Source organism: Tympanuchus pallidicinctus, unplaced genomic scaffold, assembly GCF_026119805.1.
Source record: "Tympanuchus pallidicinctus isolate F22 unplaced genomic scaffold, pur_lepc_1.0 scaffold29, whole genome shotgun sequence".
Taxonomy (NCBI): Eukaryota; Metazoa; Chordata; class Aves; order Galliformes; family Phasianidae; genus Tympanuchus; species Tympanuchus pallidicinctus.
Window position 1 is genome coordinate 3,585,107 of NW_026294746.1, and position 23,654 is coordinate 3,608,760.

The window sequence follows — 23,654 nt, forward strand, 5'->3', positions numbered from 1 at the left end:
TGTACTGTGACGGCAGGAGGTCAAGCCATCAGTCATCAAAGTAGGTTTCCCATTTCTGAAATGATTCTATGGTATCTACTTGATCAATTTGTGTTATTTACTGTCTTAGAATTGCCATGTCCTGATGGTAATGAGAATGACTGTTTGAATGTGAACCATAGAGAAAGACAATTCATTAAGTGACTAAATGACCTTCTGGCTGTCAAGAGGGCCTTCTTACAGATCCAAGTTCTTTCTCACTTCTTTTTCTTTAACTTCTTGCTTTGTTTATGTTGAATACTGTTCAAGCAGCAGAAAATATCTTTATACTTCTAAGTTTAGATCTTTAACTATTTGCTTTCTTATTCTGCAGACAGATGATCGTTTGGTGTCTACAGATGGTTTTATGCTCAACTTCCTATGGGTACTGCAGCAACTAAGTATGAAGATCAAGCTGGAAACGGTTGATCCCATGTACATATTTCATCCCAGGTGTCGTATTGACCTCCCAACAGATGAGACAAGAGTGAAAGCAACAATGGAGGATGTTACAGCCTGGATTGCTGAGCTTTGTGAGTACTGTATTAATAGGGCACTATGATACTGCCTACTCATATTTGCTTTAAAAGAAAGTTGAATTTAAGGTCTTGCCCCTCCTTACGGCAGTTCATATTTTTAATTCATTCACTTGTACTGTTGATTTGTTTACTCGTTTTGTAGACAGGGATCCGTCTCCGTTTTCCGATCCGAAATTCCCAACTGAATGTTTCTTCTTAACCCTGCATGCCCATCATCTCTCCATCCTGCCAAGCTGCCGTCGGTACATACGCAGACTGCGAGCCATCAGGGAACTCAACAGGTTAGAAGCTGTTCTTTCGTAGTACGTGTGAGATGCACTGCTGCTCCTGCGATGTCTTTATCTCACCGCAGCGGGAGGTCCTGCAAACTTGATGGAAATTATGATGACAATTTGAGTAAAGCTGTTGCTGAGTAGAAATCTTAACTGTTTGCTAATCTGATGCTTTTGACAGTTACAGATTGCTTACATTAAGAGACTGTGGCTTGCATCAGGAATTCAAATAATAGTGGCAGGGAGGTTATTACTTACCCAAGGCAGCTCAAACTGGTGAGAAGACCATTCTATTTAAGAGAATTGAATTGATCTTTAAAGCGCTTTAGAATTTATGACAAAACTTTGCTTGTTAATCTGGGGTGTGGTTGATGGTGTGTAGACATCAATGTTCTGAGCTCTTTAGCATATTGCATGGAAATTTACATATTTGATAAAGGAATGCAGGTAGATGACTCACAATTCTGGAAACAATACTGTATTAGCCGTGCTTGTGCAGTGTTTCGTGTTCCAGAAGATGCATGTGGTGTTCCCATGGCTTTTGGGGGAGGGAGTGACTAATTGTACAGTCTGTAAAAAGGCTTCAGCAGTGAATTCTCAGTGCTGCCCATGTGCCTGTATTTTAGCACATGGTTTACCATTTTACAAATTATAAATAGTTAAAGTTAAGATGTTGACAGGAAGACACTGCTGTTTTCCATTTTTCCTGGGGTAAAGCCAAACAGACTTTTATATTTGCTCAACCTCGAAGAATACTCTGTTAAAATTAGAACAGATTTTTGGATCATCAGTATTTTCCATTGTTTATAGTTGCACTCACTGCGTTTTGGTAAATGTTCCTTGGCAATAATACCATGTGTTCATCACAGGATTTTTGGATTGCATTCATAGTGATTTCATTTTTTGTTTTAAAAGCACACTCAGGCCAAGACACTGAGAAGCTGCAGAAAGCAGGGCAGGAAGAGTCAGTGTACTTTAAAGAAAAAAATATTTTCAAATAAACAGGCTGAATTGGTTGTAAATAAGCTACACATTTGGCTTGAAAAAGGAATTACTTCTTTGCCTTATTTAGAATTGTTGAGAATGCTGCCTATGCAGCAGTCTCCATGTGGTGCTGCAGTGTTGAAGAGCTCTTGAAGGCATGTATGTTGGAGCTAGTTTATATGGGATATTTGAATGCACACTGCAGATGTTCTATCTGCATTTGCAAAAGCAATTTATTTGTCTTGTGATGATGAGTAACTTCTATAAAGATAATTAGCTTTTCCCCCCACTTTTCTCAATCTTTCCTCTCTCTTTAGCTAAGTAGATTAATGCCTTGCAGATGGCAATAGGTAGCCCCTCTGTCACGATAACCAAACACTGTGTATGGTTTTCAGGACTGTTGAAGATCTGAAAAACAATGAAAGTCAATGGAAGGATTCTCCTCTGGCTACCAGACACAGAGAGATGCTAAAACGTTGCAAGACGCAGCTTAAGGTTTGTGAGTGGTTTGAGTTGAAACTAAATATCTTTGTTAAGCTGGCTGTGTTTAGTTTTTTTCTGAATGTTTCAGTGCAGCTTTCTATTGAAGTTTCTTGAAATGGATACTTTTGAATCTGTGCACTAAGGGAGCTTGTTAAAGTGCATTGTGACTGCATTCATTTAGTGTGTGATCCTACATAACATTAATTGTGACTTAAAACTCCAAATAATACCAAGATTAATTCAGTCCTTATTCCTGAGAAATAAGGCAACAGTATAATATTGTGATTTGTTTAGGGGTAGGGTAGCTGTGTGCACAATCCATGCATGGTGATAGAACTCTAGGCCTCTGTACACTTGCCATAATGCACAAATACTTTGGTTAGATAGGATAAGATTGGCCATCTTATTATGTTGTCCTGCCTTGGATTAATTTTTGTTTGCGCCTTCTGCAGAAACTGGTGAGGTGCAAGGCTTGTGCAGATGCTGGTTTGCTGGATGAGAACTTTCTCAGGAGATGTCTGAATTTCTATGGCATGGTGATCCAGCTGATGCTTCGCATCCTCGACCCCGCCTATCCCAAGTGAGCATTGGGGTTGTCTGTGTAAATCGTATCAAAGATATGGTAGATTATTTACTGAATTATCTACTTGAATTCAGCAGTTCTATTTTATGATGTTTAGTCTTTATGTTCTTATGTAAACGTTCCTTTGGTTGTTTCTGTCAGTGACATACACTCATATTGAATGTCTTATTTGTAGTTTAAGGTTTAACTGGAGGATGTGGGGTGTTGGGGAAGCAACCCACAGATGTGTTTAGTGGATCTGAAGCATTGGCACCGACCTTCTAAAAAATCTGTCACATCTTTTATAATGTCTTTTTATAGGTGAACTCCATAGGAGAGCTCATATTGCTTTGTGCTTAGCCCAGGAGTTTCACTGTCCTTTCTGTTGTATCTTTTACTCTGCAGCATAAAACTGCCTTTAACGCTTGAAGTTCCGAAGGTATTTGCAGCATTGCCAGAGTTTTACGTGGAAGATGTTGCTGAATTTTTATTTTTTATTGTACAGTGAGTAAAAGTTATTTCTAAAGAAAGTCTGTTCTACCCTTTACCCTGCCACAGGGAGTGTCCACATGAATAACTTAGGGTGTGAATGTAGTTTGCTAGCTATTTTGTAGTTGTCATGCTATTTAATAACTTGTAAGATTATGGTGGTGGCAGGAATTATTGCAGATATAATGCCTAGCTGACCTCCTCTTAACCTAACTTATTCCATGATATTGATCTGCTTTCTCAGGTAAGCAAGCTCAGACGTTTTCTCTTTCGGTTTTGCCCTGAAGGATTTTCTTAATGATTTGGATCTTCAGACCATTTAATTTTATGACAGGGTTAATTATCACTAGATTATTATTTAAAAAAAAGAAAAAAAAAAAAAAAAAAGGCTTAACTAGTACAAAACTGCCTCTATTACAGGGATTAAATGCATTTGTTTAATTGTAGCTGTTCAGACAGGCATGGGTACTATTTGAATGTAATCCTGGAGTTCTGAAGCTGATTACTTTCTTCCTGATAACGTGCCTTAAAATTCAGACTGTACTGTGGTGTGTGAGGAGGAGAGGAGTGGTTGCTTTTGCTTTCCTGAGGTGCTGCTGTAGCAGTACTCCATAGCAAATTTGCTATTATGTGCAGCAGATGATTTGGTCACGTTTCAGAAGAGAATGTTTGGAACTGGGGCTAAAATCCAGCTGCTAGTGGACAGCTGGCAAGACTTCTTGGAAGGATAATAATGTCGTGTCTATAGAGAAGGGCAGGAAGATATGATAAAAATGACTTAAGCTTTTCCTGTTGTTAATGAGATAACTGAAAGTGTATGGTACACATTGTTTGGAATACGGGGCTGGGTTTTTTCATTTTGTTTTCCTTGTCTCTAATTTTTCAGATATGCTCCTCAGGTGCTTTATGAGCCCTGTACTCAGGACATAGTGATGTTCCTTGTTGTGATGCTGTGCAACCAGAACTACATCCGAAATCCTTATTTAGTAGCCAAGCTGGTGGAGGTGATGTTCATGACCAATCCAGCTGTTCAGCCCCGAACACAGAAGTTCTTTGAAATGATTGAGAATCATCCTCTCTCCACTAAATTGTTAGTTCCCTCCTTAATGAAATTTTACACAGGTAAGCAATTCACTGATGTGACTGTACAGTAAGTATTGTAAGGCAAAAAGCAGTGTTAGGTGTTGAGACCTCTTAAGCAAACAAAAAATCAAAGTCAAGATAGCCCTTGGATCTTGGACAGGCATAGTTTAGTTGCTCAGCAGTCAGGAGTCCTTCTACAGGCTGCTGTGCATTGACAACTTTAGCACTGTGTCTTGATGTGGTTACAGCTTGTGTGGAATTTAGATTCCAAACTGGAAAGCTGCTTTGTTTTCTAAGGGAGTATTGGGATTTACAACTGATTTTGCAAATCCTGTGGATTTGTATGCTTTGCATTGCTAGAAAGAACTGCTTTTGCTGCAACATTTCCAGAGTTTATTATTACTTAGATTTTGAAGCATGGAACAGAATGGAGTTGAATACAACAGCAGGTGTGTTTCCTGACTCTTTTCTTCAGAATTCAGTTTGGTTCTTCATTGGGAAGTGGACAGTGATCCTGTAGGTAGATGTTAAGGTGGAAGTTTCTGAACAGGAATTAAATGTTCTCTCTTAAAGCTTGGTGTTTGAAGGTCATCACATTGGAAGAGATGTAGTGTGTTGCACGATAGTCATTGTGGGAGGCTTATATTCAGTTCTAGGATCTTGTGTTCTAGTGCCAGTTTTCTTTTTCAGATGTTGAGCATACTGGAGCAACTAGTGAATTCTATGACAAGTTTACGATCCGCTACCACATCAGCACCATTTTCAAAAGCCTTTGGCAGAATATAGCTCACCATGGTACATTCATGGAAGAGTTCAAGTGAGTAAGAAATCGTGTGTGGTGCTGCTTACTGTCATGAGAACTGCTGAGGAGGCCATTGCCATTGGGAATGGGTGATGCCACTTGCCATTGTGTTTTAAATGACAGCGCTTCCACTAGAACTGGTGTTTCTAAATGCTGAGCTCTGGACACCACGATCAACTTGGCTTGGGGAATGGGGTCATTGTTCAGAGTATACAGTGCAGCAGGTGTGTTGCTGGGGTTGCAGTCTGCTCTGCACACCCGTCTACCCTGCAGTGATAACTGTGTTTCAATGTTTTCAGCTCTGGGAAGCAGTTTGTTCGCTACATCAACATGCTGATAAATGACACAACTTTCTTGCTGGATGAGAGTCTGGAATCCCTAAAACGTATCCATGAAGTGCAAGAGGAGATGAAGAATAAAGAACAATGGGACCTGCTGCCCAGGGTGAACAGAGCTGTTTTTCAAAGTGCCCTTTACTTCTTTTTAATTTTTTAATACAAGACCATTGTTTTTTTGTTTTTTATAAATAAGAGGCAGCATCAAAGAGCTGCTTGTGAGAAGCAGTTCAGAATGCTTTTTCTTGCTGCCAGTATGGCTGTGGTCACTCTGGATGACATTCTGCAAAAAAACCAAAACAAAAAAAAATCCTTCTGCATAGTTTTATTGTGGTTAGCAAACAGTACTATGTGAAATGCAAATAGTAAAAAGTTTTAAATTGATGTGCACTTAAAAACCTACGTGGAGAAGTTAGGACTTAAATGTTTTTGAAGGAGGTTTTGGAATTTGCTCGCAGGTTGAATTGACTACAAGAAAATGATGCTTTTATTTTTTAATGCATTGATCCTGTGTAGCTTTGCCACAGACTATTGAAGTACTGCAGCTCAGATTTTAGCCTGATTAAACAATAATCGCGTGTGTTGACTCACTGATGTCAGGTATTTCTATTTTAAGGTTATTGATTTAAAAGAAAATGTAAAGATCTTGTTTGTTAAATTTATTCTGGTTTGTTCTTGTGAAGCCTTTGTTCCTGTCGGTGCCAGCTAGGGAGGTAAAGCCATTACTGTAGAGACAAAATGAGCTGGTACATAATCTACAGATTGTTCCAGTGTGATGTGTTTACTTACGGTGGTGCACAAACTGGGAAAAGCCTTTCTTGGCTCAGAATTCAAGCTCTCTTCATGTATTGGCACTTGGATGGAAGGGAAACGTAACCCGGTTTTGTAATTGCAAGGAGTGGTTCTGGGATGTAAGCAGACTTACAAAACTTGGACTTCTTGTCATAGCACTGATACTCATCTTTAGTGTTGCAGAATTCTGAAGAGTTAGTGCAGCCTTTTCTCTAGTAATAGGTAAAAAAAAAAAGTAAGCTGTGTCTCAAGTTAAAAATGTATCACGTTGATTTGAATTGCAGTGTGTTCTTCTGCCTGCATAGATCGTGTTAGCAATGTGGCTATTAAGATTTTGGTTCTCGATTGGTGATGAGGAAGGAAATTCTGTGAACTTCACCTTGTAACCACTGAATATTTATTTTCTAGGATCAGCAGCAGGCTCGGCAGTCGCAGCTGGCTCAGGATGAGCGTGTCTCTCGTTCATATCTTGCCCTGGCCACAGAAACTGTTGATATGTTCCATATCCTTACCAAGCAGGTTCAAAAGCCTTTTCTCAGACCTGTAAGTCCTACTCAGATTTAACTTAGTACCTACTTTCTCTAACAGCTCTTCTCTTGGGTAATGTCTTGGAAATGTTTTGTGGCCCTTTGTCTCCCTTCTCTTCTTTCTCCAACTCCAACCCTATTGAAATCTATTTGCTCTTGAAGTTAGTTGTTACTTGAGTCACTGAGGTGGTGTGATCCTTCTAGACAAGAGCTGTTTGCATTACTTGTATGCTTTTATGGAGACTGTGCCTAAAGAAAAGACACTTTGTGCAAACCTACAAAATGATAATTATATTGGTTAATAATTCCTGATCTGGCTGTATACAAATCTGGTGATAATCTGTGTTATTACTGCCTTTGTGCTATGGTCTGTTTTACTTTGCTCTCGTAGGAACTTGGACCACGATTGGCTGCTATGTTGAACTTTAACTTGCAGCAACTCTGCGGCCCGAAGTGCCGTGACCTAAAAGTTGAAAACCCTGAGAAATATGGGTTTGAACCAAAGAAGCTGTTGGACCAGCTGACTGATATTTATCTACAGCTAGATTGTGCTCGTTTTGCTAAAGCAATTGCTGATGATCAGGTGAGCTCCAAAAAGATAAGGGGCTTTGGGTGACAGCATTGTGCCCAAACAGGGCAGAATACTCTAGAAGAGTTTCATTTTACTTGCATGCTGCTACCCGGTTTCCATCGTATGTGTTGGCAATTTATTTTCTTTGCAAATCATCTCTGTATTCTCTCTGCCCTTGGTATATTTTGGTATATTTTCAAGTGGTTTTGAAAAGGAATGGAGCTACAAGCTTCCATAGCACTGCACAGAGGAAAATTCCTGAGTATTAGTTGCTTATAAGCTGCAGCCCCATTGTAAAGCAGCAGAAGTACCCAGCCTTGACTTTGCAAGCGGGGAAACTGAAGTGAATGTGTTCTGACTGCCCCTTCTGCTTCCTCACTAAGGACACACACAAAGGTAGAGCTGATGCTGAGAGCAAAAGCCCTTTTTTAACAATCCAAAATTCATTCATAGACTAAATTTCCAAATCATATACCCACTTTTTATGAAGGGCCACTTAATTATTCAAGTGGGAGGAGTGACTGTTTGGAAATTTTGAGGAAAAATCCAACTGATTAACTGCTACTGCCATTTAAAGTTTAGAAAACAGATAGAAAACTGCTTGATCGTGGTAGCATCTCTCAAAAGTATTTTGATGAGTCTCCCGTTGCAAATCTCAGCATGTGTAATCAGGAATCTGAAATCATTGACGAAGCCTGACTTGTTGCCAGAGTTCTGTTCTCTGTGAGCTAGTGAAGAGTTGGAGTGGGCACCGTGTGTCCTAAGTAGAGAATGGTGTTTCTTGGAGTCAGGTAGCATAATTTCCTTTCCCAAAGAAAGCAGAAACCTGTGAGTTCCACTGCATTACATTTTATCATCAAACTCAGCCTTGCACTTCAGTGTGAATAACAATTTTTATTAAAAGAACATTGTCTAGACTATTAAAAGGCAATCAGAACATGAACTTGTGAAGTTAAAAGCAAGTGGTGCTGTAGAACATAAGCAGCTTCCTATTTTATTTTTTTGCCTATTTTATTTTTTTAGTTATTTAGTGAGATGAAAGCAATGTTTCAGTCGAATCCACAGGATGTGCAGTTGTTTCTCTGTGTTTTACTACATAGCTGTGAGGCTGTGAGCAGCAGGCAGTTCCTGCAGAGTGCTGCGTGCTGCACCAGTTGGAAAGCAAGTGTTTGGTGCTTGAAAGAGTCGTCTTACTAGTTTGGCAGCAGGGTTGTTTTTCATGTTAGGAGGAGCTGGTGCTACTTTTTTTTTTTAAATATTGCATTGTGCATTATCAGAGAACTTGAGAGATCATCAGTATGTAACAAACTGCATGGTATCAGTTAGCATATTTGTTGTAAGATGTATTTCACTATTCAATTATACCATGGATGGGCTGTGTAATCACATTTTTAGCTGTTGTTTTCAAGCTGTTTTGAGTTGAGGCTTCATTTTTTTTCCAAGTATGTGAATGTAAATCAAGGGATACAGAGCCATGCCTTTACCAGTATGTGTCAGTTGAGTTGTTTCCTACCATGTGGGAGAGAATACCAACCACAACAAAAGACTTAAATGCACTGCTTCTGCTCTGTGTGGCAGACAACTCCAGGGTCTGAATTTGTTTCTATTTGAGAATAATAAACTCTGCAGCTTTCAGGGGAGAGATGCATATAAAATATGAACCTTGAATATTCAACCCTGAAAGCTGTTGCATCAGTCTTTTTTTTGACTTTGGAATTCTCTTAACAGCCAGGATGAAGTGGGATGTTAATGATCCTGAAGATCCCCAAGAGGTGCTGAGAGGCTGATGGAAAGAGCAGCTCTTTTGCTGCCTTCATCTACGATGGTTGGAGAATTAGGGTTTAAAAAAAGCTGTATGCAATATTTGTGACCAAGACTGGTGAGGTCAAGAATATGGATAGTTGTTACAAGACAGATATTTAATCTAAGGAACAGTGCTAATAATTACAGTCAGCCTCTCTGAATGCCTGAACCATTCTGATTAGTTGGTATTGTCTTCTAATGTGTTTTCTTTCTACCAAACAGTTCTACAGTAGTAATGACCAGTACAAAAGCATAAGTGTAACCCAAAGCTGATATTTTTGTGCTAGATGAAGTGTTCTGTACATTATGATTTTCTGTCTCACATAATTTGAGGTTTTATTGATCCCTTCTTGAGTTTTTAAAAAGCATTAAAAGAAAGGTCTGTAGAATTTCTGCGGCATATTAGGATACTGCAGTTCAGCAAAGTTTTATGCTTTGCTTGTAGAGGTCCTACAGCAAAGAGCTCTTTGAGGAGGTCATATCAAAGATGAGAAAGGCTGGAATCAAATCAACCATAGCAATAGAAAAATTCAAACTTCTGGCAGAGAAAGTGGAGGAGATTGTTGCCAAGAATGCCCGTGCAGAAATTGATTACAGCGATGCTCCGGATGAATTCAGAGGCAAGTTGATTTCTCTAAATACTGAATTGTTAGGTCAACACAGATTTGTTTTGTTACTTTGTTTTAAGTATGATTATGTATCAGTAGAGACTGCGTTTATAGAGGCTTACATCCTTCTCCATTTCAATTAAATTAGCCAACTAAGAGAGACAAAAGGAGGGTTTTTTTGTTTGTTTCCCTGGAACTGCGTTGTCCAATCCAAGCCTTGTCTTCACTGCATGTGATTTGAAACAGTAAGGAAAAAACAATCTGAAATATGGTGAAAGTGGCTAACTCTTAACCTTCATGCTGTTTTTTCCTACCTGTACTGGGGCTAAATCCACTGCTCATTTTATCTTGCTGCTGCTTTTACCTATTTTCTGTAACTTCAGCAGTATAGCTGATTGGAGGCGGAGTATCAGTTCTGTGCGGTAGGTCTCTGTTCAGGTGAAGCTTTCTGTTGTTTTCAGTGTGATGGTTGTGTCCTCAGATCCGCTCATGGACACTCTGATGACTGATCCCGTGAGGTTGCCATCTGGAACCATTATGGACAGGTCAATCATCCTGAGGCATCTGCTGAATTCTTCCACTGATCCCTTCAATCGTCAGACGCTGACAGAAAATATGCTGGAACCAGGTATCCTTGCTTCTAAGGTGGTGATGGACCTGTTGATGGGGGGAAGCAACACGTGTGCATTTTCTGCTCCATATAATATCAGAAGAAAGCATCGAGGCCTCCTAAGAACTATCAGTTCTTGAACTTCAGCTTGCATGGAATACTTAATTCCTTATTTCTCCTTTTTCTGAAAATAAAATTGAACCACCCTTGAGTTCATAACTACTGGGCTAATGGATATTGTTATGTTAGGTAAATGGGTAATTCATTTACTTAAAGCTGTGCAGAAAATCCATTGATAGAAGAAAATAGCAGTAGATATTCCTGATTGGGTTTCTAGAAAAAGACTTGCTATTAGTCATAAGAAGCAGCATTACTAAATAATTGAACTACCAAGTTAATTATTTTTTTTTCCTCTTCTTTACCTTATTAGTGCCAGAACTCAAAGAGCAAATCCAAGCCTGGATGAGAGACAAGCAGAATGCTGACCATTAAGAGTTCCCTTGCAGTGCACGCCAACACCAGTGGGAAGAGCAGGGCGTGGGCTGTGGGCTGACACTGGGGCAGTTACACTTGGAAAGCTGCTGATGGGATTAGCACGCCCACTGGCATAACTTGCTGTAGCGACCAGAAGCATGTGGACAAGAAGAAAAGCAGCTTAAATCTTGTACATATATTTAAGTGATAACGATGGTCAATAACACGGAGGACAAATTAGGAAGTTGCTTATGTTACAAAACTGTCCTTCAGTATGTCACGTTTTGGAGTTTTTACAGCTGAATTATTTTAGCAATGATGAATGGATCAGGGCAGCATCCTTTCAACCTTATTTTTTACAGCCGGATATCCGTTAATTTGATTGTGGTTAGAACCTTGGACATTTTGCTGCTAAAATAACTTTTTCCTCTTTCCCTCCCTTCTTCCAACCATCAGACCTGCACTGCTGTCTTTTTTTTTTTTTTTTTTTTTTAATGCAAAAAAAAATCCCTGTGAAGAAACAAAATCATTCCCCTGCCCTCAAAAGAATATACTCTGTGCGATAACTGTGCCTGCAACAAAGTGTTAATCTTGGGATCGTATTTTTATATTATGCATATTCACATATTTGTTTTTTTAATTGGTGTTAGAAGACATGAGGATGATTTGCAAAAGGCAAGGATTTGACATGTGAATTTTAAGTTCTGTTATCTGAGATGTCCCGCTGTGCTGATCAAGATGCTCTGGTATTTTTGAAAGGCCTTGATACTGAGATACATTACAAGAGCTGCCAAGAATTAGATGCTTGAGAATACGAGGATTTCAGTGACTTTTTAAAGAAAGAAAATCCATTCTTTTATTGCTGCAGATATAATATATGCTAAATGACAGTTCTGAGCCGTTAGAGCTTGTCTGCAGAGAGCAGATCCTTTTATTCTGAGGCTGCATTTTTGGGGGCAGGGGTCATTTTTTATGTTGCTTACCAGTTTGTATCCGTGGCTTGGCCTTACCAAAGCAAAAAGGGTGCAGGAAATGTAGAATTACATTTTTCTTTCTTTCTTCCTTTCTTTCTTTTTTTTAAGAAAAGAGATTAAAAACATTCACAACCATTTTTGTATTACTGCCCCCTGCTTCTGATACTTGAATTTCCTTTTTAAAAAGGATTTGAAACCACAGTGTTTTAAAATTAAGTCTGTAAAAAAAAGGTTGTTTTTCTTTTATTTGTTTTTCGCTGTGTCCTCTATTCAGTTCCTGACTCTTGAACTACAATAAATGATGATACACACTCGCAGAAAGCGTTTCCTTTGTCCATCATTCCTTTGAGTCAGTGAGAGCAGCAAAATACAGATGTCTGTTATTGATTGTGAGTTGGGAGCTGCTGATAACAAACATCTCAATATGGAAAAATGAACGCAGCTGTCAGCAGTACCTCAAATTAATGACTTTTCCTAATAGACTGAATCCTGGTGCCAAGGCCTCAGGGGAAGTTTTGGTTAGGTTGTGTATATGCCGTGCTGTATGGAATTTTAAGTTAAATTATTATTATTTTTTTCCCAAGGAGGCGGGGAGCATTCCATCTGCATGCCCTGTTGGAACAGAGAAATGTGTTTTATGCTTATTCTGGTTCCCTAATACAGATCCACAAATTCACAACTTTTTCCTCCAAAAGTCACAGCACAAAGCCAGCTATGCTGTCATTTTCCAGCTGTTTCTCAGCACCCAAATGCATCAAGGTTTATAATGTAGTAGGATGGTATGTAGCAAGCTATACCTTTTCACGAGGCTTTTTTTCAATCTTTTTAAATGAAGAAGTAATAATAATAATTATTATTATTTTTGCATGAAAAACTCATGAATGTGCAGTAAGAGATCAGCTCTGTGGGTGAACGTGAAGTTTTTTGGTGTTCTAAACTGAAGTGTATCAAACGCTCCGTTGCTCCAGATAAAAGATACAAGATAAAACAAGAACAAGATAAAAATTCTTGTTTGCAGAAATTCGGGATGTTTCCCTTAACCTTCTACACGGGGAAGAAACAGAAGCATTCGCACATGGCGGAGGTTGGAGGCATTGCTGGGATGAGTTTGGCGCTGGCAGCGGTACAGTGCAGAGCAATTGATTCTTCATCACAATTTACACTGAGGAAATGGCAACGTTTACATCTGAGTCAGCTGTTTGCCTCTGGCAGCGAGGGCGGACCGAGGCTCCTAATAGCAGGATGTGAGAATATTACTTAATTTAATCGCTTGCGTTAGAGAAGAGCGATATACGCTGAATGTCTCAGAAAATGTTATAATGGTGGAAATGGGAAACCCCGCCCCGTGCTGGCGGGCCGCCCCGAGGCGGGCACTGCCTCAGCGGCGGGGGCGCGCACAGCGGGCGGGGTGGGGACGCGCCCTCACGGCGCTCTTTGCGGATTAAAAGAGGGCGGAGGCGGATTCCGCCCCGAGCTGCGATTGGTGCTGCGGCCGAGGAGCCGATCCCGTTCGCCCCGAGGATCGCGGAGGGATTGACTCGGGAGGCGAAGCCTTTCATTGAGGATGGGTATTCCTGAGCTGCGATTGGCTCGCGGCAGTGTCAAGCTGATGATTGGCGACTAGAGGGGCGGGCAGGCACTAGTCTCGCGCGTGGCGATTGGTCAACAACGGGGCAGCGGGGGCAGCAGAGAGCGGCTATTGGCTGGGAGGACGTTTCACCCACCCCTCGGAGGCGGGGCCGCATGCTGAGAGCCGTGATTCTGTCAGTGTGGGAGCGGCGCGGTCGGGAGCGGACCGCTGTGCCGCTTCTCCCCTCCGCGGCCTTTCTCTCCTCCCTCCCCCTGTCCCCTCCCTCTCTCCCTTCTTCTCCTTTCCCGCTGTCTGCTCGTTCTCTCCCTGCGACGGGCGGGCCTCACGGCGGAGGCGGCGAATTGTGATGGGGGAGGCCGCTTTCTTCCCTTTCCCCCGCCCCGCTCTGCTCTCCTTCTCCGACCCCAGCCGCTGACGGCGCCGGCGGCCCCGCACCGCCCGCGGCCCTCGGACCCCCGCGGCGGCCGTCCCCAGGTGAGGGGCGCTCGGCGCCGAGGGAGTGTGGCACAGCGGTTGCGGGGGGGGAACGGAGGGAGGCGAAGAGCTCCGCCGGGAGTCGTAATGCGGAGCGGAGGCCGCTTGTTTACGCGCTGCCCGGCGGGGGGAGCGGGGGCCGCGGGTGGGCTGCGGCTCGGGGAGCGGGGCGGGCGCGGGGCCCGGAGCCGTCGGGGTAGCGCCGCAAGGCCCCGCCTCGCTGGTGTCTGTGCGGGCGTTCCGTCCCGGCCGCGTTTCCGTCCCCGGCGGTGCGGCCTTTTCCACGCCCGGCGTTGCGGGTGTCACAGATGTTCGCCGTCCTTCGGGCTCGTCGTCGCTACTCGGGATGCGGGCGCGGCCCTTGTGCCGGCTGCGGGGTGTGCGGAGCCGGAGGGTGACGGGGGGATGGATGGATAGATGGATAGATGGATGGATGGATGGCGCTTCCAGGGCGCCCGCCTTGTGTCTGAGCAGCGCCAGGTAGTGGCTCTGCCCCTGGCTGCAGCGCGGCGCGGTTCGAGGCAGCCATGTTGGGCTGGGGAGCTGCCGGCGCTCAGAGCCCGGGCGGGGAGCCGGGACTGGCATCGTGGGCAGAACGGGGGGTGAAACGTAGAGCGGCGTTCAGTGCGTGCTGATGGCGGCTTTCTGTCTGCTCTCTGAATCGCGGAATCAGGCGCTGAAAGACGTCTGTGCCATTTATTTATTTGTTTTTAAAGAGCATTCTTTTCATTTCCATCTCCTCTTCAACTGTTTTTTGTTATTATACGGCCCAGTATGTTGGCGTGTTGGTGAATACCCCACATGTTTATACCATCTGACTCTGCGCCTCTTCTATCCGGCGTTGCTGCTCTGTAGCGAAGTCCCAGGGCAGCGATTTGTGGTGTGTGAGTTCAGCTGATATGTCAGACCATCAGCACTACCCGATCCTCACAGGGGGACCTAAATTTGGATCCCCCGCCGCCCCCCTGTTGGTAACCCCTGCTGCTCTGAACAGCTGTTTTGCTCACTTTCCACACACTAATCTCTGGGCCCGTTCCTTGCCTTTCTTTAGAGCTGCTGTGTGGTTAAGTTACAAGTAGGAAACAATTTTTCTGTTTAAAAGTTGGCACATTCTCTGGTGGGCATCTCATATTGTTTCTTGCCCAGATAGGACTCAGTGGTTGACTGTTGAATAAAAGCAGTACTTCTCTTGTGTGCGTGAACCTTGTTTTTGTAACAGCTTTGGATTGGTTACAAACATGCTTGATGATGTAAATAAAATTTTGACCCTTTTAGCTCCTGTTTTGCTTGTAACAATCTCAGAAAAAAACAATACAGTCTGAATTGATTCAGAACTTCAGAATGCATCCAAGGCTCCAGGTTCCAATGAGGTTCCAGTGTTTATTTATGCATTTGGGTGGAGGCCCAAATGTAGTTGCAGGTGCTTTGAGATTATAAGTGGTGATTGACCAATGTGGTTGTGTTTGGCAGAGTGAATAGCAGAAAACAGACAAGGGATCCAGGTGATTTGTTTAATGATACGTTTTAACAATGAAACCTTGGTGTGTGACTTGTAGGACTTGGTGGGTGGTGGATATCATTTAGTAATAGTCTGGTGTAAAATTAATATGCAGGCTTTGCTTTTGTGCTGACAGAGCTCACCAGATGCGTGGGTGCTGCCAGTGGGGTATTGCATCAAGCACTCGTACAGCTCCTTTCTCAATCCTCAGTTGGATTCATACAGAGCAAACACTGAAAGCTACACAACTGGTAGATCCTTTTCAAGATGCAGAATGATTCATTCCGCCCCGAACAGCAGCCTTAGAAGCCTGGAAGGAACGTATGCAAGACAGCTTCATTTTCTTAAGGTTGTTCTTCTAAATCTGTCCCACGGGCTGTGTTACACATCTTCACTTACTGCTGAAGTTGTGTCTCCTCTTACTGCTCCTAGGCAGTGTTCTGTAGTACTCAGAGGTACTTTGGGAAACACGAACCTTGAAAAACCAGTTGCAGTTTATTTCTAGCTGTACAACGTGGTCTTGTTTTGCCTTGTGTCATTCTGTGTGGTGAAGGGCTTTATAAAACGTTATGACTAGTCAGTACATTTTAAAAGAAAAAAAAAATAGGTTTATGGGAAGACTGGAAAAATACGTGGTCTTGGGGCTGGTTGTCCTATAATTGAAACTAAACCTTGCCTAGTGAGGTGTTCTTGTGAGCATCAGAAGTCCATGGGCATCTGCAGGTAGGCATTTTGCTCCAGCTGTGAGAAGGGGCAGAATTGAGCGAGACAGAAGTGAATGTGGTGTCATTTTAGAGGAGCATAAAAGAGAGAGTTGATACCTTCGGAAGTCTCCCATTGGTTTTGGTGTTTTAGTGCATTGGTTTTGTGCTCTGCACTTCTTTACAGCTGCTAGGAACAAGGCTGCCATTTAGCCGGTGCTTGTGCAGCTGCTGGTGATGTCCTTGTGTTCTCTTGTTGTGAATGTGGTGTTTACTCATGGAATTAGTTCCCCATATTTTCGGTGTGCGGTTTGTTGGGAGCGCTGATTTTTGTGGGTTGAAGTGACACCACAGGCAGGTTGCTTAAGGCGCTCTGAGAGGATGTTTGGCTTCCACAGCCAGCGTGTTGTTGTCCAGCTGCTCTTTGACAGGAGCGGGGGTGATAGCACTTGGGGGAAGCGCTGCTGGTGGTGAGGCTGTTCCTGCTGGTGACCTGTGCTGCTCTGGAGCTGCATTGCCGTGCTAAAGAATCCTGTTCTGATGCCGTCCCTGACTGTCCTGTGACTGCTTCTGGTAGTCTGAAGGGTTAAAAAACAATAGAAGGGAGAAGCTTTTAATTCAGTATTGTGTAGATCTCACCTAATGTATTAAGCTCCTTTTCTGTCGTTTGTTGGGTATTTTTGAAGAGATGGTAGAAGAGGAGAAATCCAAGATGGCTATTGTGCAAGACAAAGGATTTGCACAGCAAACCTCCAGGTCAGTCAGCTGCTTATCATGCAGCAGGATGCGTTCCTGGAGCTGCAGTTTCTCTCTGCTGCCAGGCACTTTGGAAAGCAGTTCTGGCAGTTACTGCTGTTGGAGGTAACTAGCATTACATGGCCTTGTATTACCAGGAGCCAGGAGCTTTGTTTTCCATAATGTGTTCTGCTGCGTGTAACAATAAAGTGCCCGACTGCATCTTTTAATTTTGCTTACTCCAACAGTAGATTTTTTATTTATTTTTTTACTTGTCCCTTGATTGCTATTTGACAATGGCAGTTAGTGTGAGGTGAGAGCTCTGCTCGCTCCTTGTCTCTTTGCAGGGCCTCCCCATGGCACCGTGTTGCTCTCATGGCTCCCTTGGCTGGTTGTCATGGGTGAGAGCTGCATGGTGTCCTGCAGGGTGGTTATAGGATAGAATTAAATAGCAGATACAGTTATGCCTTCCACTAAGATATTTTTAGAGGCTATCTTATTTGCAACCTTAGTTCTTTCTTTTGCTGAGCTCTTAAATCAATGATGTCTCCAAGGTGTCTCTGATGGTTACAGCTCCTCTGAAGCCCCACTTCCCACTTCTGCTTTAACCAAATGTATCTCACAGACCAGGCATTTATCAGGAACACTTTCTGTTGTGTTTGGTTGTAAATTTCTCTTCAAGAAGGAGCTGCTTGCAGCTCTCAGTCCAGCAGATCTGAGCTGTGGTTCTGAGGTGCACGCAACTTCTTGAAAAGAGGATGATTCTTCCATTCCATCGTGTTTTCCAGCTTCAGTCCAGCTTTTCCTGTGTGTGCTGGTTATCCGTAGAGATAGAAGCAGTGCAGTAAGAGGTGTTTTGTGGAAGGGTAACATAAACAACTTTGGATGTGGGACTTCTCAGTATGAAGGGAAAATCCTTAAGTTTCATAACTGCTGCTATAAGAGCACATTGTGTTGTTTCCACATCTCTTCATTATTGCCCTTACTTCCATTTATTGGCCCTTGTCATGGTTTTCCTGTCGATATTGATAGGTGGGAGAAAGGAAGAGAGAACCACCCACCTACCCACGATGGGTGGCTTTTCCAAATCTGAGCCTTGAGAAATCAGCCACCAGTTTTCTGTTGTCCCGTGCTGTAGCACAGCCTATGGACATTCTGCAGCCTCTTCTATTTCTGTAGCCTGGTGAAGAAAACCCCTGAACTTCGAGTTGGACACAGTGCTGTGAACTTGGCGTTAACAGAGACTGCATTTGATAGGATTCTTGAGTTGTGTTTTGGATGCAGAGCATTGCGTTGGCCATGTGTGGCAGTGCTCCTGTGCTCTAGCAGCAATTCTCAGGGTCAGTTGGGTAATGCCACCGGGCTGTATCCAGATTAGTCTGTCCCTTAGCTCTCCTGAGGGCACAGGTACTTAGATGGGATGGAATTAGGAAGGGAGAGCATCATTTCCACTTGGGAGATAATCAGAAGGTGATAATGAAAGTGTAAACTTGAGACACACACACACACACACACACACACACTTAGTAATACTTAATCTCTGTGAAACACCCACAAAATCTCTTTTAAACTTTGCAAATCATGCAATTCATTCCCATTACCTCTTTGCTGTAGTCTGTTTAAGTTTGTAGTGCAACTTCTTCATCTCTTGCTAATGCAGAGCTGTAATAACTGGCTGTCTGCCTTGGAGCTACTCATTGTACCACTTTGCTGTGTCACTGAAATTCTGTTGGCTTGTTCCTGTGGGTTTTCCAAGCCTTGTATTCTGCTGAGAGACCTCTGGTACCTGCTGGAATAAGGAATGCTTTCTTCGCTGCTTCTGCTTGCTGGAGTAATTTAATTTCCATCTCCACCATGTGATGGCGTTACTGAAGTAATGCAGTTTTATTAAGATCTTGTCCTGTGTGAAGATGTCATCGCTTAAATTGAGCATTTACCTACCAGCTGGAGAACTGCAGAGCTGAAAAGCTTCTGCTTTTGATCTGTGTATGCTTTGTGATCTTGTAGTGTTGTGATTACATGACATGGATGTTTCTTTGCGTGGAGTACAGCAAGCCATGAAGCAAGCTTTCAGGTTTTCAAGGCCTTGAATGCTGACTAGTGCAGAGTAGGGTACTGTCTGTGTTCACTGGGGTTTGAGGTAGGGATGGCTCTGTGAGTAGCACCAGATTCACCTGATCCTTTGATCCTTTCTTCAGCAGTGGCTGTGGCAGATCTTTATCTATATGGGTAAACCCATTGTATCATCATGCCTTCTCAATGTAGCCTTCCAGGTTCCAGGCTGTGGCAGGGATACTTTCCTAGCCACAGTGGTGGCTTTGTTTTTTAGACCTTGATGGCTTCTTTTTGAAATCTATCTTATTGGTTCTTGAGCCTTAAACTTCAATACTTACAGCATCATGTGGCATTATGTCAGACTTCTTAATGGTAGACTACATGCAAAACTTTCTTCTAGTGGGAGGGGTTGTTTGGGTGCAATGCAATTGAACCAAGCACTATTATTTCTACATTGCAGAACTGTATCAGATGGATGTGCCTTGAGGTTGGGGTTGTGGATGTGATGAATAGTTTGCTCCCTACTGAAGTGCTTCATCACTGAGATGTGGCAGGTAGCATTTGGACAAGTGCTTTGATAGTAAATGAAGATGAACTCAGTGGTGAATGTTTGTGGGAGACAGAGATAGTAATATTTACCTGAAGGCAGTAATTTTTGATTCCTCTTCATCTCTATGGAATAGCCCTTTAATCACTAGATATACAAGTAGTTAATGAGTTCCTTTTTTTTTTTTTTCCTTTGGGAAAAGGAGATTCCCAGGAGTGCAGAGGGTTCTTTAAGGTTGATTGCTGCACCCTTTTGTCTGGGTTGGGGTGGATGAAGAGTCAGCGTGGGACGTCTGTCACACTTGTGTCAGTTTTACTCATACTGCTAATGCTTTGTGGCAGCAAGAGTTGACAGCTAGGGAACGTAGCTGTGTAGTAGATGGCAGCTAGTTCATTCTGAAATCTAAGCAGCTGTATCTTTACTGCTAAAATTATCTTTGTTAGGTTAAGCCTAACACATGTTGCAACCAGATCTTCTATTTGGTATTAGCGCCCCTTTCTGGGAAGAAAACCAAGCAATGAAAACAAATCTGCTTATATGCTTCAAAAGAGCTGCCTTGGATGACAGAAACTTTTGAATAGGGAGACAGCATGCAGGTGCTGTTAAGTGTATTTCCAGTTATGGCTTTGAAGTAGCAGCTTGTTCATGGGAAGGGTGTTTGCAGGGAGGATTTAAAGTCAAGCTATTTTGTACAACCCTTTTTTATCAGCACAGATGCAGGAGTTGTAAATAACCAAATTACTTTTTTTCTTTTCTAGAAAACGCCAGCAAGAAGGTAAACCTGAAGGGTTGTGACCTCCTCCACGTAACAGCTCAGTGTACAACAAGCAGCCAGAATGTCGGGGGCTTCTGTGAAGGTGGCTGTTCGGGTCCGGCCCTTCAACTCGCGAGAAACCAGCAAAGAATCCAAATGTATCATCCAGATGCAAGGCAATTCTACCAGTAAGTTGATTTAAGCACAGAAAGGTCTGTCCGTGTTCTCTCTCTCTGATTAATCCTCCTCTTTTTATCAGGCTAAACTCCTTAGTGTGTACTTTACAGCATCTAGAATTACTGTTCTAGTGAACCTTCAGGTCTTCTGAGACTGTTGCAAATGAAACTATCTCAACATCTAACTAGAAAGCATAAATCATAAGTTTGATGCTGTTGTTCATGGTGTTTGCTTGTGAGGAGTTCTGAATTCTGCAGAAAGATTAGGACATCCAAGTGAAAACCTCTTTGTTTTGTCTATATTGGAATGACAGATGTAGGAGTATGTTACAGGCCACTGTATCATAATTCTTGTGGTTGGTTCCTGCCTGGGTCTGCTGCCTTCCTTCCTGCTCTGCATATTTGGCAATCTGTGCTTGTGTCAAGGAGCATAGTATGAGTGAGAAAACAGAGGAGAAATTCCTGTAAAGTTTTAAGCTTTCCAGTCTAGATGGCAAAATAAAAGACTTAACACTTCTAATCTGTTAGAAATTAAGACTATTAAATTGTTATCCTGGGTCAAATTTGGAGGGTAAGACTCATCTTGGGGTAACTGGACATGGACACCATTGACTGATTAGTTTTTTTTTGTGTGCTTCAGAAGGTCAAGGCAGTTTAGATTCCGTTTTCTGCATTGCCCCATGTAGACTAAGAGCTATACCTATAAACAACTCTTCTTGTAGTATTTTTTACTGTCAAGTAATCAAGTAATGGTTCTTGCCCATAACCTAAGGAATTAGCATTCCAAGAGTAGTGAGTTACTTCACTCTTTGATTACTTGAGTATTTACTCATGCCTTTTAATGAGAAGGAGGCTGCATTCAGGCTTCCTCTCACTTCTTTTTTCTTATCTGAGGCTGTACTCCTGCAGTGACCTCTGGCTGTGGTGTCACTTAAATAATGCGCAGAGATGATTTTCATTGAAAGTGAGGTGTCCTGCAGAAAAGACTGCTTGCTTTTCAGTGCAATAAACTCTTATCTTTAGACCCTGTGCAGAATGTTACCTGACAAAACAATTTCTATTGGATTTTCAAGTTTCCATTAAAAATGAGCAGGGAAAAAAAATAATGTTTAGCAGTCATCTGTTGTAGAAACAGATCCTTGCATCCAAACGTTGCACGCCAACTTTTAGGCCAAAGCAGTGCAGAGGGGAAGAACTGTGGATACCATGAGATGGCATTCATTATGGAAATGCCACCAAGCTCTGAAATGCAGCAGCACTGCTGGGTGCCTCTGCAGTAGGCTTTCATATTGCTGTCATGATGTGACAGCAGTCATTTTACAAGCTTAGGATTGTTGAACTCCAGGAGCCTGTGGAAACTATTTGTGGTACAGTGACAGGGGTGACCACTGAATCTCTGTTCATCTGTCAACTGATAGGACAGAAACACCAGTTCTGTTTCTCAGTGCTGGAACTGCACTGCAGAGGCTCTTGAATGCCCAAGAAACTGCATCAGCTTTCAAAAGGAGGAAAATATTTCATGATTTATGTAGTTGGAAACTTATGTATGGCTTTTGCTGTATTTTGTGTCCTGGAAATGTTTGATCAGTGGCCTTTTATTCGAGTCCTATGGCTGTGATACCAGATGGATGGTAGGACAGATGGTGTCAGGTTGAAGTCATCAGGGCTATTACAGGCTGTGGGAAAGGAACCATCAGTTTCAGCAGTCTGTCAGTCTGCTGTTCTTCCCCACATTGCCCTCTTTGAGGAGAAATACAGCAAACAGCTGTAGACAGTAATTTTCTTCAATGAGTTACATTAGGTGCTATTATAAACTCTTAATAACTGAGCATTTCTGTTTCAACTTATCCATAGTTTGAACTTGAATTAAGTAGCTTTGTGCACTGGTAGAAACGTACAGGAATGTGTGGGCTGTGGCTCAATAGAACTACAAAATAAATGAACTAATGAAATATGCAGAAGTATCCAAAGCTGAACATAACGAATGCAGTCGTGCTCCTGCAAGAAGTGCTTTTGCCCTGAGTAATCAGGGCTTCTGCTTTTCCCTCTGAAGAAGGCAGTGTGTGGAAACTTTGAAACCAGTACCTGGCACGCCCTGCTTGTTTGTTCTGCTGATTTTTCTGACTTCTTTGTTATTCTTTATAGTTGCAGAAACTGCAGCATCTTGCACTTAAAGGATTGTCAGAGTGCATCACTGTGCCTTTCTGTTTTTGAAATATGCATTGCAGGAATGAAATTCTGCAGTCCAGCTGAAGTCACATGTGCTGACTGCATTAAGGGGCTGGTATTTTGGCAGAAAGCCTGTGCTGCTCAGATCATATCTGATTGCAGATGGTATCCGTTTGAATCATGCTGTCAGAAGTTCTGCAGTGGAAACGGGAGAACTGAGGGTAGAATGGAAGACAATAGTGGGATTCCTAAACATGGGACATAAACATGGGAACAGCAAAATCCTGCTACTGAAGCACTTAATCAGTGAATGTGCAATGATTTCCAAAGGCAACTTAGCATTACCATCAAATTGTTGGATAAAAACCAAAGCAAACGAAAGATGAAACATTGACTGAGAGGAGCGCTTTTAAGAAAGACCATCCTTGTTTTTTGTTGTAACTTCTGGGACCTTAGGAAAAAAATAAGACGTTTTTAAAAGCATTTGCTATGCACACAGATTCAAGTGACCTGAATGCTTTGTTTTCATTTGGATTTCAGTTCTGAAGGGCACATCTGTATTGCCCCTTGTGCAGACCTGTGCCCAGAAACCCTTGCACACAGACCCACTGGGTCGGGGCACAGTGCAGCTGTGTTTGTAGCACTGCCCTGGGGTCAGTCAGCAGTGCTGGGCTTCCTGGTGAGGGATAGGTGTGCCTGGAGGGAAAAGTTAATGGGCTCTGAAGACTTCTTATATTGATAATTAACTCCCTGGTGTGATCTTTCTGCTCGCAGGCCTTACACTCTGTAATACGTTGTTCCTTCCTTATGCTGCTATTGCAGATAGGAAATTTTTCATATAAAACTTAATATCAGACTTTCAGGTTGCTTTTGTGATGGTGTTTTGTTGATTAAAATCCCCCACAGTACTGAAGCAGACTGGAGCTTCTGCAATAACCCTAATGCAGTTTATCTTTGAGACGATTCCTTTTCATATTGGCAGTCTTTAAATTTGGAAGATGATCTGCTTTTGTATTTCTATAATGTAC

At 42.5% G+C, this 23,654-nt stretch overlaps 2 protein-coding genes across 15 annotated transcripts in view; both read left to right on the forward strand.

The window, feature by feature from the left end:
- Positions 1–12,028, forward strand: part of UBE4B (ubiquitination factor E4B) — a 35,584-nt gene extending 23,556 nt beyond the window's left edge. For all 4 annotated transcript variants that reach the window (XM_052691441.1, XM_052691442.1, XM_052691443.1 and 1 more), the window contains 13 exons: positions 353–551; positions 700–838; positions 2,209–2,308; positions 2,749–2,876; positions 3,264–3,362; positions 4,234–4,469; positions 5,121–5,247; positions 5,532–5,676; positions 6,768–6,902; positions 7,278–7,469; positions 9,706–9,880; positions 10,350–10,496; positions 10,909–12,028. In XM_052691441.1, coding sequence (XP_052547401.1) covers positions 353–551; positions 700–838; positions 2,209–2,308; positions 2,749–2,876; positions 3,264–3,362; positions 4,234–4,469; positions 5,121–5,247; positions 5,532–5,676; positions 6,768–6,902; positions 7,278–7,469; positions 9,706–9,880; positions 10,350–10,496; positions 10,909–10,970 — 1,884 coding nt within the window. In that variant the 3' untranslated portion in view covers positions 10,971–12,028. The remainder of the gene's footprint in view (positions 1–352; positions 552–699; positions 839–2,208; positions 2,309–2,748; positions 2,877–3,263; positions 3,363–4,233; positions 4,470–5,120; positions 5,248–5,531; positions 5,677–6,767; positions 6,903–7,277; positions 7,470–9,705; positions 9,881–10,349; positions 10,497–10,908) is intronic.
- Positions 12,029–13,683: 1,655 nt separating this feature from the next.
- Positions 13,684–23,654, forward strand: part of KIF1B (kinesin family member 1B) — an 82,907-nt gene continuing 72,936 nt past the window's right edge. For all 11 annotated transcript variants that reach the window (XM_052691430.1, XM_052691437.1, XM_052691433.1 and 8 more), the window contains exons 1-2: positions 13,684–13,991; positions 20,286–20,469. In XM_052691430.1, the coding sequence (XP_052547390.1) occupies positions 20,364–20,469 (106 nt within the window). In that variant the 5' untranslated portion in view covers positions 13,684–13,991; positions 20,286–20,363. The remainder of the gene's footprint in view (positions 13,992–20,285; positions 20,470–23,654) is intronic.